Below are 13,115 nucleotides of genomic sequence, written 5' to 3'. Positions count from 1 at the left end.
GTCCATATCTTTCTTACAGAGGGACATTAGAATCTACTACTCCACACAAAGATTGCCCATGACCTAAGGGTGTGTAATGACCTTGACTCAAGGTCATTTGGGGAACTTCAAGGTCACAGGAAGAAAAATTTCATAGTTCGTGTCCGGTCCATATCTTTCTTATAGATAAACTTGGTAGGTTCTCATTTCATGCAAAGATTGCCCATGACCCAAGGGTGTGTCATGACCTTGACCCAAGGTCATTTGGGGAATTTCAAGGTCACTGGAAGAAAAATTTCATACTTCGTGTGTGATACATATCTATATTATGGAAAAACTTACTTCTGAAAAACCCAGCGAGGGTATTTTGTCCCGTTTGGACAGTTCTAGTTTATAACAAATTTTGTTTGGGTCAAGGTGTCTTTTAGATTGGCCCATGGGCTGAGATGTCTGTCTACCCTATCTGTCTCTGGTATCATGACTATTTTGACTTTCGACAAAGCTAAGATAAGCTTTACCTTATAGGCTACACCCTCAGTATCATAAATAATATTGAACCCTGCAATATTTGAACTTGGGTTCAAAATACCATTGCAAAATATTGAGACCCTATATGGAAATATTGAACCTGGGGTTCAAAATATTATGGCCAGAATATTTTGAAACTGGTGTTTAGTATATTATAGTCTTATGGCCATAAAATTTTGAACCCCGTAACAAAATGATATCCTATTCTCTCTTGAAAGATTAGGGGTTCAAATATTATATTGAACCCCCATTTAGAGACTCAACTCTAGAAAAAGGGAGAAAGGATAAAACATGACTTCAAAGTATTTATTACCGGGTATGTTTTAATTTAAAAAGTAGAGAACAATATTTCATGATCATAATATATTGAACCCTCTCCCATGTTTGACAATTAGCATAATATTGTGACACCTATTCCCCTAAATGTCATTTTTTTACAACCATGATATCTTGAACGCTCCTTTTAATTTATAGTTAGGTCAATCAATATTTTATGGTCATAATACATTCAACCCACTCTGTATTATTTCTCCCCTTTCAATTTAAATTTTGAATAGTAGGAGGATCAATATTTTATGGTCATGATATAATTTGACCTTTGCCATTCAACATTTTATAGTCATAATATCTTGAACCTTAGATGTGGATCCGGGAATTTTTTTCAATTAAGGTCAACCCAGGGAAAAAAGATTCAACCCAGAAATTTGTTGACAAGCAGAAAAAAAGAATAAACAAGAGATTGGATCAAAAAGTAAAATAGGAGGTGCACATGTACAATGGCATTATGTAATAAAGAATCTGTGAAAGTATCATTAAATTTTAACTAGTGGTAAAGGAGGAGTTACAATGAAAGATGGGTATCATTCAATATTATAGAAAAAATGGCAGTGTCAATGTTTTGCTCTAGAAAACCCCAAATATGTGTCCGGTCAAAAAATAAAAGAGAAGGTGCACAATGGCAATATTTACAAAGATTCTGTGAAAGTCTCATTAAATTTCATTCAGTGGTAAAAGAGGAGTTGCGAATAAGAGATAGGTACCCCAAAACGTAACAGACTGAGGGACAGACGGACGGACGGACATCCCGAGTACTTAATATACCTTCCCGCTTTTCAAGCGGAGGATATAAAAAGTTAACTCCCCCAAACTTGAAAATTTGAGGGGTGGGGGGTGTAGTAGTGATTGACTTCCAAATCTTCATCAAACCTATATGACTTTTCATACCTGAACTAAACACAAATCCAAGTTTTCAAGGGGGGTCTGAGTTTTCTAGGGTGGGAGTCCAAGATCACTTTTTACATGTGTGGTAGTGGTTAACTTCCAAATCTTCTTCATACCTATGACTTTTCATACCAACTAAACACAAATCCAAGTTTTTGAGGGGGGTCTGAGTTTTCATGGCTGGGCTGTCCAAAATCACTTTTTACTTGCTTAAGTATATAAAATTAATAATTCTGCAAAGTTCATAATCAAAGTTTTTTTTACCTTTTGACCTTAACCTTTAGATTTAACATTTTGACTTTTAAAAAAAACATTCAACTGCAAATATTTACATTTGCCAATGTTTTTCCTTATATAACAATATATACAGTTGTTGACTGGGGTAGAGGGAAAAAGTCGATATGTTGGACCGGGGTGCAAGCTGTTGCCCAATATAGGCAACAAGCAACAGCTTGCACTCCCGGGTCCAACAGGTTGACTGTTGCCCGAGACCTCTGTCAACATATGTTTTGTTATACACCTGAAATTCATATATTTAACAGAAAATAACATTGTTTTGGGAGATAGAGACTATAAATATAGTGTGTATTTATCAACAATCGGCTTTTGCCATCTTCAATCGTGGATCATTTATTATATCATTGCCATGGGACTTCTCAAATTATTTCTGTAAACCATAGTGAATAGAAATCATGGTTTTCTTCACATACATGCTTCCATCCTTCTTACAAGCGGCACAATAGAATTTCCTCAAGTCAATATGCTTAATATTCTTCACACGATTTATTAAGCAGAAGCGATGGATATGTCTTAAATTAAGACATTTATTCGCTGAGAATATTTTCAGCTGTTTTCACAATATTTTTTGCATTCTTACTGTCCCTACTTTCAAGTATCGACTAGATTTCTTCCTCGTTTGCTGCAGTGAAATGAACATTGGTCATTTTCGTTTATCTTAACGACAGCAAGCGCCTGTGAATGACAGGTAGCCTTAGAACACAAGTCCTCGAACTGCTTTATGCTTCACCAGATATGCTGTGATGTCATAGTTAAACGACATGTTTAAATTACTGGGCACTCCTCGGCTAAGTACATTTAACTCACTGTTATCCAAATCAGCTGAGGTTTGCCGAATGAGGAAAAGATAACTCAATTTAGTGCCATATGATGTCAGCGTGCAATTTTAACAGTTCCTTGGACCGATAGGCGGGGAAAACAGTTGAATTGTTGGACTTTTTTTAGTAAGGAATTACATAGGAACTGTTTAGTAGGGGTATAACAATACTAATCAAATTGAAATTCAGTTTTCATGTGACATGCAGTTGGTCACATGATCAGACTTTCTTCTGTTTGGAAAACAAACTGCACCGGTCATTTGGAAAGTTCCGATTGTGACGTCAAAAGACGTCGTAGGTAAATTATGCTGCATTTCCATAGCAATGTCTGAATACTGTTAAACTCAGTTATAACCAAGTCACGGGGACCTATGAAATTACTTTTCTATATCTGTTATTTGTTATATCCATAGATGGAATCTGTTAAATTTATGTTGCTGGGGATCCAATATATAACTTTGCTATATTACTGTGAATTTGCAATATCCATGTTCATACTAAACGAGTTTTACTGTAATGCCTATATTTTTTTGTAACATGAATAAAAGAAGTAAAATATATTAAATATGAGAAATAAAATATCATTATTTAGAGTTTCATTGGGTTATGACATGAAGTCGGTACGTGATCAAATCTACAATAATGCCCTTCGGGCATTATAGGATACTTCATGTCATACTCCAAAGAAACTCTAAAAATTACTAACGTATTACATTTGGCTGTGCATTCTTTTTAGTGCTTTTGGTGGAAAGAGACTTACACTAATTCAAGTAGAGCGCTAAATGTTTTGTACTTATATACGTAAATAAGTACATAATTAGGAAATGCGCTAAATCAAATCTATGCTAATATGTTCAAAACTCAATTTCTGCCAAATATTGTACACACTAAATATAATACATTTACAGTACCGGTATATCTTATTTCTTAATTGTGTATCAGATTTTTACAAAGAAATATATACGAAATATGTCATTCTCAAGAACAGCTCTGTCTTTATTAGGCCATAATAAAAATATTCCCAGATTTCCATCCCCGCCCGCCCTGATTTTATACCCCCGTCTCGATTTTTTTTTATATTTCTGTTTTTCTTCGTCTTAATTCTGATTGGGATCAGTATTCATCTTCCATTCTACTTTCGTTATAAATCCAGCGAAAGTCGACATGATTTTGACAGCTGAAAAGATGGTGGTAATTGCTGTAATACATGCCTATATATTTTATACAAGGGTCATTGGTTGAAAAAGATTGTTGATGATGTAAAGTAAGAGATGATTGAACCTTTACTATGACTTTTATTCGGGTATTGTAGATAAAATTACACCGATTGACCAGGTCAATAACAAATCTGCAAAATTGAAAAAATATAAAATAAAAGCCGCCCTCCTCAATTTTTAAAAAAATTGGATGAGAATCTAGCAATTTATTTATTATGGCCTTAGCCATATCAATACAGAATCATGCTTTAGGTAGTGTATTGTAGAAGAACAAACTACTTTTTATGTACCCTCTGTATACTTTTCACATTTTCAACTTCTTCTCAAGAACCACTAAGCCAATTTTGACCAAATTTGGTACAAAGCATCTTTGAGTAAAGAGGAAGTAGTGAGGTTGTTGGGGTCAAAATAACTCTCTATAGCAAGATTCTGTTATTGGGGATTAGACAGACTATCAATTATCAAAGTGAAGGGCTAAGACCCCTCACAAGGGGAGATAATCCAGAAATATAAAAAAAAGAATGGGGTCATTAAAAATTCTTCTCAAGAACCACTGGGCTAGAAAAGCTTAAACTTATGTGGAAGCATCCTGAGGTAGTGTAGATTCTAAATTGTTAAAATCATGGCCCCCGGGGATAGGGTGGGGCCACAATAGTAAATCCAAATTTTACATTGAAATATATAGGAAAAATCTTCCTTTCAAAAACCACTGGGCCAGAAAAGCTGAAAGTAATGTGGAAACATCCTGGGGTATGGTAGATTCTAAATTGTCCAAATCATGTCCCATGGGGGTAGGGTGGGGCCACAATAGGTATTACAAGGGCGGAAATCTGGTAATTTAATAAATAGCATAGCCAAAGTTACTCAGATGAGCGATGTGGCCCTTGGGCCTCTTGTTAATTTCAATTTATGAATCTGAAGACATAAAGTAAAACATTTTAATTGTAGGAAGTTTCTCAGCAGCCAATGGCTCTAGTCAATGTAACCTATGTTCTGAAGGATTTTATCAGAGTAAACAGAACAAGACCCAATGTGACCCATGTGCTGTAGGATCCTTCTGCAGGTATGTTTAAATAGTTTGATCTGTATTTCTTCCAACAAGTACCCATGCCTGCATAGGTGTTCATCCTTTTTTTTTCCAGTCTGAAACTATCAAGTGCCCCCTCCCAAATACCTCACTGAATACACATTTTTCATACAGAATACTGTAAATCACTTTTTATTTGCGAGAACTCTTTTTTCGCGTAATTATGCGAGAGAGTATGCTTGCAAAAATTTCATTCTCATGTATAATAGAATTCCTTAAGAGTATATAGAGCAATGACCACAATTTGTGAAAATTTTGTCTAGCAAATAAAGAGTCACTGACTATCTCGCGAAAAAAGGTGTCGTGAAAATTAAGTGATCTACAGTATCCATAGTTTTTAGCTCACCTGAATTACTCAGGTGACCTATTACTATCTTTTTCGTTTGTCTTCCTTTCCTCGGCATTCATCAGTTGTTAACTTTAATTTGAACATTTTTATCTTCTTCTCTGGAACCACTGAACCAGTTTCAACCAAATTTGGCATATAGCATCTATGGGTGAAGGGAAACAAAAATTGTAAATTTCATGATTTCTGTCCCTTTGGGGCCTGAGGCCAGAGGGATGAGATTAAAACCACTAAAATTGATGCAATCTTTAAAAATTTTTTTCTATACTCCTGGACATCAAGCAGTCAAACCGTGGGCATGATTGTAATGGACTCTAGTGCTAGGCCGGGGCTGTGTATATTATATACTGTAAATCACTTTTTATTTGCGAGAACTTTATTTTCGCGTTATTACGCGAGACAGTGTGCTCGCGAAAATTTAATTCTCGAGTATAATAGTATTCCTTAAGATTATATAGAGCAATAACCACAATTCGCGAAAATTTTGTCTCGCTAATTAAGATTTAATGACTATCTCGCGAAAAAAAGGTGTCGCGAAAATTTAGTGATCTACAGTAGTGAAAGTGCATTAAATCTTTGAAAATCTTAGCTGCTCCTGGGTATTAAACAATCTTTATGTATAGGTATGATGAGCAAGGGTGTCTCTTTCAAACTTGTGAATTTTATGGCCCTGAGTGTTATGGGTTCTGGTCTTAGAGCAGGACAGTGCTTAATTGATTATATAGTGAAAATGCATGAATTCTGTGTGTGTGTGTGTGTGTGTGGAGGGGGGGTTACTTATTAGGGCCCCACAAGGATTTGTGGGTTTAGGGCTTCGCAAGGATTTGCAGGTGCCCTATAGAATTCACTCTGTCTGTCCGTCTGTCTAGCTGTCCGTCTGTCATTCTTCCATCCACAAATTTTCTGTTTTTTGTAATAACTTATTAGCTCTACTGGTCAGCTTATGCGATAGTAATGCGTCCGGCGTCCGTCCGTCTGTCTGTCTGTCTGTAAACAATTTTTCAAAATGCTACTCCTCCTACAGTTTTGGTCCAATTTCAATATAACTTAGCACACAAGTAGATTACACTAAGATACATAGTTCTGTGCATCGGTTTTTGATTTTGATGAACGATGTTGCCATGGTTACTAAAAATAGAAATTTCTATGAAAAACATTCAAAATGCTACTCCTCCTACAGTTTTGGTCCGATTTCAATATAACTTAGCACACATTAGTAGATTACACTAAGATACATAATTCTGTGCATCGGTTTTTGATTTTGATGAACGATGTTGCCATGGTAACTAAAAATAGAAATTTCTGTGAAATTCTTTCAAAATGCTACTCCTCCTACAGTTTTGGTCCGATTTCAATATAACTTGGCACACAAGTAGACTACACTAAGATACATAATTCTGTGCATCGGTTTTTGATTTCGATGAATGGTGTTGCCGTGGTAACTAAGAATAGAAATTTCTGTGAAATTCTTTCAAAATGCTACGTCTCCTACAGTTTTGGTCCGATTTCAATATAACTTGGCACACAAGTAGACTACACTAAGATACATGATTCTGTGCATGGGTGTTTACTTTTGATGAACGGTGTTGCCATGGTTACTAAAAATAGAAATTTCTATGAAATTCTTTCAAAATGCTACTCCTCCTACAATTTTGGTCTGATTTCATTATAACTTGGCACACAAGTAGACTACACTATAAGATACATAATTTTGTGCATCGGTTTTTGCTTTCAATGAATGATGTTGACATGGTTACTAAAAATAGAAATTTCTGTGAAATTCTTTCAAAATGCTACGTCTCCTACAGTTTTGGTCTGATTTCAATATAACTAGGTACAAAAGTAGACTATAATAAGATACAAAATTCTGTACATCGGTTTTTATTTTGATGAGTGGCAAGGATCATTTTTCTATTTATTGCTATTTTAAAGTCTCAAGTCCCAACTGCTACTTTTCTCTGCCTCTGTTTTAAGTATAAACCAGTAGAGCTACAGTCTCGACAGAGACTTCTGGTTTTTATAGTTGCCCAGTCAAGTTTAAATTTGGTATGGTAGTTCAGTAGGCAGAAATACATATTTTGAAGCTAAGTTTGGTTCTCTTTGTCTTCTGGTTTGGAGCTGGGATGGTGGGGTATATTCCTTAATTATGCATAAGAATGAAGGGGCAAAGAGAGATAACTGCTGAGAATGTTACCATTGTAAACTGGGAAGGCTGTGCAATTTGTCCTTTGGGATTAATTACCCTTCCACATGACGAAAATCCTTAGCATTATCTTTATCTGTCACATTGAGATTAATAACTCTACCGCTTCTGTCTGCAAACGAACTTTGTTTTGAAGTTAAGGTCAATTTTGAATAATGTGTATACATATACATTTATACATGAAATATGGAATTAAAATAATGTTCATACTTTATTATACCCCCCACCTCCCTGCTTGAAAAGTGGGAGGGTATATAGTAATCGGTATTTCCATCCGTCCGTCCATCTGTCTGTTACGTTTGGGGTACCCATCTCTTATCTGCAACTCCTCTTATACTACTGGGTGAAATTTAATGAAACTTTCACAGAATCTTTATTACATATTGCCATTGTGCACCTCCTATTTTACTTTTTTATTCGACACGTATTTTAGGTTTCCCATAGCAAAACATGGACATTGCCATTATATTGCTTACCTTTGACGTCACATATAGAAGCTTCTGGATAACATTTGATATGACGAGTCATTCCTCTTTACACATTACCGTAAAACAATATAAAGCAAAACATGGACATTATGGGAGGCGAGGGGTATCATTTAGTGAGCTCATTGCTCACAGTACCTCTAGTTTTGGTTAAAATACTGTACAAAATGATTTATGATAATTTCATTGAATTCTTAGGTCAAGATATATATTAAGATATCATTTTTAGCTCAAGTGAGCTTTTCTGATCACAATTTGTCCATTGTCTGTTGTTGTCGTCGTCGTCGTTGTAAACTTTTCACATTTTTGACTTCTTCTCAAGAACCACTGGGCCAATTTCAACCAAACTTGCCACAAAGCATCCTTGGGTGAAGGGGATTCAAGTTTGTTCAAATGAAGGGCCATGCCCTCATTCAAGGGGACATAATTGGGAATTAATGAAAATTTGGTGGTATCTTTTAAAAATCTTCTTCTCAAGAACCACTGTGCCAGGAAAGATGAAACTTATGTGGAAACATCCTCAGGTAGTGTTAAGATTCAAGAAATCTTCTTCTCAAGAATAGCAAAGCCATAATTGATCACATTTATATGGAAGCATACCCAGGTAGTGTAGATTCAAGTTTGTTCAAATTATGACCCCGGGGGGTAGGGCGGGGCCATTATATATAGGAAAATTCTTTAAAACTCCTCTTCACAAGAATAGTGAAGCTATAATTGACCATATTTATATGGAAACATCTCAGGTAGTGTAGATTCAAATTTGTTCAAATCATGACCCCTGGGGGTATGGCGGGGCCAAAATGGCCAACCAAAGTTTTACATAGAAATAGATAGGAAAATTCTTTAAATATCTTCTTCTCAAGAATAACAAAGCCATAATTGATCATATTTATATGGAAGCATCCTCAGGTAGTGTAGATTCAAGTTTGTTCAAGTTATGACCCTCTGGGGTAGGGCAGGGCCACAAAGGCCAATCAAAGTTTTACATATATAGACATATATAGGAAAATTCTTTAAAAATCATCTTATGAAGAATAGCGAAGCCATGATTGGTCATGGGACTACTTTTGGATATAAACTATTCAGTAATAAACCAATTTCTACTGTTTCCCAGCCGCAGTGCCCATGGGCCTCTTGTTTATTATTGCTATTTTATTTTTTAATTATTATTTTTAGGTCACCTGAGTAAACTCAGGTGACCTATTGCTATCTATTGTCGTCCGTCGTCGTGCGTCGTCCGTCGTTCGCCGTGCGTTAACATTTAAACATTTTCAGTTTCTTCTCTGCAACCGCTCAACCAATTTTGACCAAATTTGCCACAAAGCATCTATGGGTGAAGGGGAACAAAAATTGTGAATTTCATGGTCCCTGCCCCCCTGGGGCCTGAGGGGTGGGGCAAAAACCACTAAAATTAATGAAATCTTTAAAAATCTTTTTCTTTACTCCTGGACATCAAGCAGTCAAACTGTTTGCATGATTGTAATCAGCATTGAGTCCTCTACCAAAATTGTGAAATTCATGGCCCCAGGGTCAGGGGTTCTAGTGCTAGGGCGGGGCTAAATTGATTACATGGTGAAAATGCATAAATTCTTTGAGAATCTTCTTCTCTGCTCATGGGCATTAAATAAACTAACCAAGTACATAGTTATGTTGAATAAGGTGGCCTCTACCAAAATTGTGAAATTCATGGCCCCTGGGTCAGGGGTTCTAGTGCTAGGGCGGGGCTTTATTGATTATATAGTGAAAATACATTAATTCTTTAAAAATCTTCTTCTCTACTCCTGGGCATTAAATAAAGTAACTAAGTACAAAGTTATGTTGAATAAGACTGCCTCTCCCCAATTTGTGAATTTCAGGGCCCCTGAGTCAGGGGTTCTTGTTTTAGGGTGGGCTCTAATGATTATATAGTGAAATGCATGAATTCTATGAACATCTTATCCTTTGCTCCTGGTCAATATGCTAATGATCTAATTACATATTTTAGGCCAAGATTTATTTTATTTTCAGTTTTACAAACCCTCCGCTCAAGGTTTTGAATTTTCAGAAAAAAAATTAATTTTTTTTTTCCGATTTCAAATTTGAGTCGGGATCGAGATTTCAAATTTACGAACTTGCACTTCCGGTTTAAGATGAAACGGCGGGTAAATAAAGCTAGATCTGCGAAGATAGCTTGCTTTAGTGTAAAATTCATCGAAAGAGTGCCATTCAAAACGTCTCACCCGTTCAAAGGACAAATAAAATGCTGACGACTTTGTTGCACAATGACATGCTGGTGAGATAATTATGTATTCGTTTCAAAAGTATCTGTAAACTATTTTCCTCCCACAGGTTTTAAATTGCCAGTGGTAGCTATTGCATATTGCCAGCGACATTGTTTAGGTCTCTGTTATAGCTTACAGTCTAAGCATCATTCTTCAGAAAAGGTTTGCTTATGCATCAGATGTAATGAATAAAACTATGGGAGAAGTTAAGTCCATTTAAGGAAGAAATAAACAATAACCTGAAGAAATAAAAAAAAAAATTCAACTAGTAAAAAGCAAGAATATACAAATATATACAGGCATGTAGTATCATTTGTATCAGCCAGAAAAATTATTTTACACTTTATTGAAAAAAAATGTTCACCCAACTCCGCAATACCCACTGTCTGTTTTATGATAGGAATTATAATTTAGGCATCAAGTATATTTTAGAACAATGTCTACACATTCACCTAACACATTTTTAAAAAATGAAGATATATTGAAAGACTTTTAAAGAATTGATTTTTTAAAATACATTTTGATCAACATCACAAAATTTATAGAACTGGCTTAAACTGGCAGATGATGAAATAAGGAATTAAGTGTTCTACTTTCCTATTTGTAAGCATTTATGTGTCCAGTGGTAAGGAGCCTATTAGGATAGCATAAAAAAAGAATGTTCAAATGTTGATAATTGATTTATCCAAAAAATCTTTTTTATTTCCTTCTCCCTTGAGACTTTTTCATTCTCATGTTCATAACTAAACCTAAAAATAAAAAAAATGCTTTGGCTGTAGAAAGTTCGATAGGCACGGCTTGGGCACGGCTAAAGGGGTTTTTAAAAAGACGCACGGGTTCTGCATGTCAAAATAGATAATTTCACAGAAACCTGTGTGGAGGCTGGGTGTCCCAGGGAGACGGTTTTTAACTCAGGCGGGTTTTGCTTCAAACTAAATTATTTATATCTGCTTTTTATAAGCATGCTCAATCATAACTTCCTTTATTTGAATTTGTGAATTTCATGTGCTTTTGCTCTATTAAAGGATATTTAAGTAATAGATGTCAGTTGGAATTGTATTTATGTCAGTGGAAAGTTCTTACTTTTGATAAATGCAGTAAGTGTTATCTAGAATAAATAAGTCAATTTTTGAATTTTCATTCTTCCTGTATTAATGTTGTTAATTTTACACAGGAAATTTAGATTTATTTGAATGACTTTAGATTTTTCATTAATCCTTTAAGTATATATTTTATGTGACACACACTGTGCTAGTGAAAGTTTTATTTAAACTAAATTCTTTCTCAGATTGTGCAAACTTAGCTACAAATTACAATTGAATATTGTACATTATCATAAAATCTTAATTAAAAACTTAGCTGCATAGTTAATCCTGGCACACACATTCATATAAGATTTTTAATGTTTGAAGTTCAAAACTATTAATGTAAAGCAATGTGAAGTTTGTTTGGCACACACTTTGGCATCACAGTTACATCAGGCAAATTCTTAACCATGACCTAAATCTAAACAAATGCACACATCCCGTGACTCCTTATATGGTATACGGCACACACACGGGTTTCCAAAAAACCGTGTCTCCATATATGGAAAAGGACACGGGTTTCAGACACGGGTTTACAGAATCCGTGAGTCCATATATGGAAACTAGCATGGCTTTCTGACACGGGTTTTGTAAAACCGTGTGACTAATTAAATATTACGGCCAATATAATTAAAAAAAAGAACATTCAAGCCATTTTAAAAATTATTTAAGAAATTAGCATGGTAAAGGCACATGTATATAACACTAACTATAAAATCAATGTTTAAAAAAAAATAATTTCAGGGCTGCAGCATTAAGAGAAAAAAATAAATTATGCTTTGAAATCTGCTCTTTGATAAGCAATAGTGAGAGAATTTGTGAATTTCATGGCTTTTGGATTAAAAATCGAACCAAATACAATCCCTGGAAAGTTGTTACATGATACTCAGGTGACCTATAAGGCCCGTGGGCCTCTTGTTTTTTTTTGCTGTCTTAATGTTGTTAATTTTAACAGGTAATCAAATTTGCCGCAAATAGATTTTTCGTATGCAAATTTTTTTCTGGCACACAGTTTGCAGCATATTTGCGGCAAAGTTGTGGCACATTTACGGCAAACATTTCAAGGCCTTACATTATGCACTTAGCTGCAAGTTTGTGGCACACACTTGTGGCACATTTCTGGCAAATAGTTAACTGCAAGTTTGTGGCACACACTTGTGGCACATTTCTGGCAAATAGTTAACTGCAAGTTTGTGGCACACACTTGCGGCACATTTCTGGCACACACAATTCCGTAAGCTAACATACCTTACTTAAATTAATTTTAAAAGAACATAATTAAACATTACAGTTACATGTAATTAAAAAAAAGAACATTCAAGCCATTTTAAAAATTATTTAAGAAATTAGCATGGTAAAGGCACATGTATATAACACTAACTATAAAATCAATGTTTAAAAAAAAAACTTATAAAAGAGAAAAAATGGACTTGAACAGTTACACTGTTACATCAGAGAGAGCACTAAAAGTTCAACAGATGTTATTTACATTCACAACCTTTGAGTAATACCATGGCACAAATTTAAATTGGTCATCCTGGAAAATATGGAGACACCACCACTTGCCAATGGAGAGCTGCTAATTTGT

At 35.1% G+C, this 13,115-nt stretch overlaps 1 protein-coding gene across 1 annotated transcript in view; it reads left to right on the top strand.

Moving 5' to 3' along the window:
* The window catches only part of LOC134283845 (sushi, von Willebrand factor type A, EGF and pentraxin domain-containing protein 1-like), an 82,307-nt gene that overhangs the window by 25,865 nt on the left and 43,327 nt on the right, over positions 1 to 13,115 (top strand). The window contains exon 6 of the mRNA XM_062766363.1: positions 5,009 to 5,123. Within this exon, the coding sequence (XP_062622347.1) occupies positions 5,009 to 5,123 (115 nt within the window). The remainder of the gene's footprint in view (positions 1 to 5,008; positions 5,124 to 13,115) is intronic.

Source organism: Saccostrea cucullata, unplaced genomic scaffold, assembly GCF_032062105.1.
Source record: "Saccostrea cucullata isolate Sc308-1 unplaced genomic scaffold, CSIRO_AGI_Scuc_v1 ctg146, whole genome shotgun sequence".
Taxonomy (NCBI): domain Eukaryota; kingdom Metazoa; phylum Mollusca; class Bivalvia; order Ostreida; family Ostreidae; genus Saccostrea; species Saccostrea cuccullata.
The sequence above is the reverse complement of the archived record's forward strand: the minus strand, read 5'-3'. Positions and strand labels throughout refer to the sequence as shown.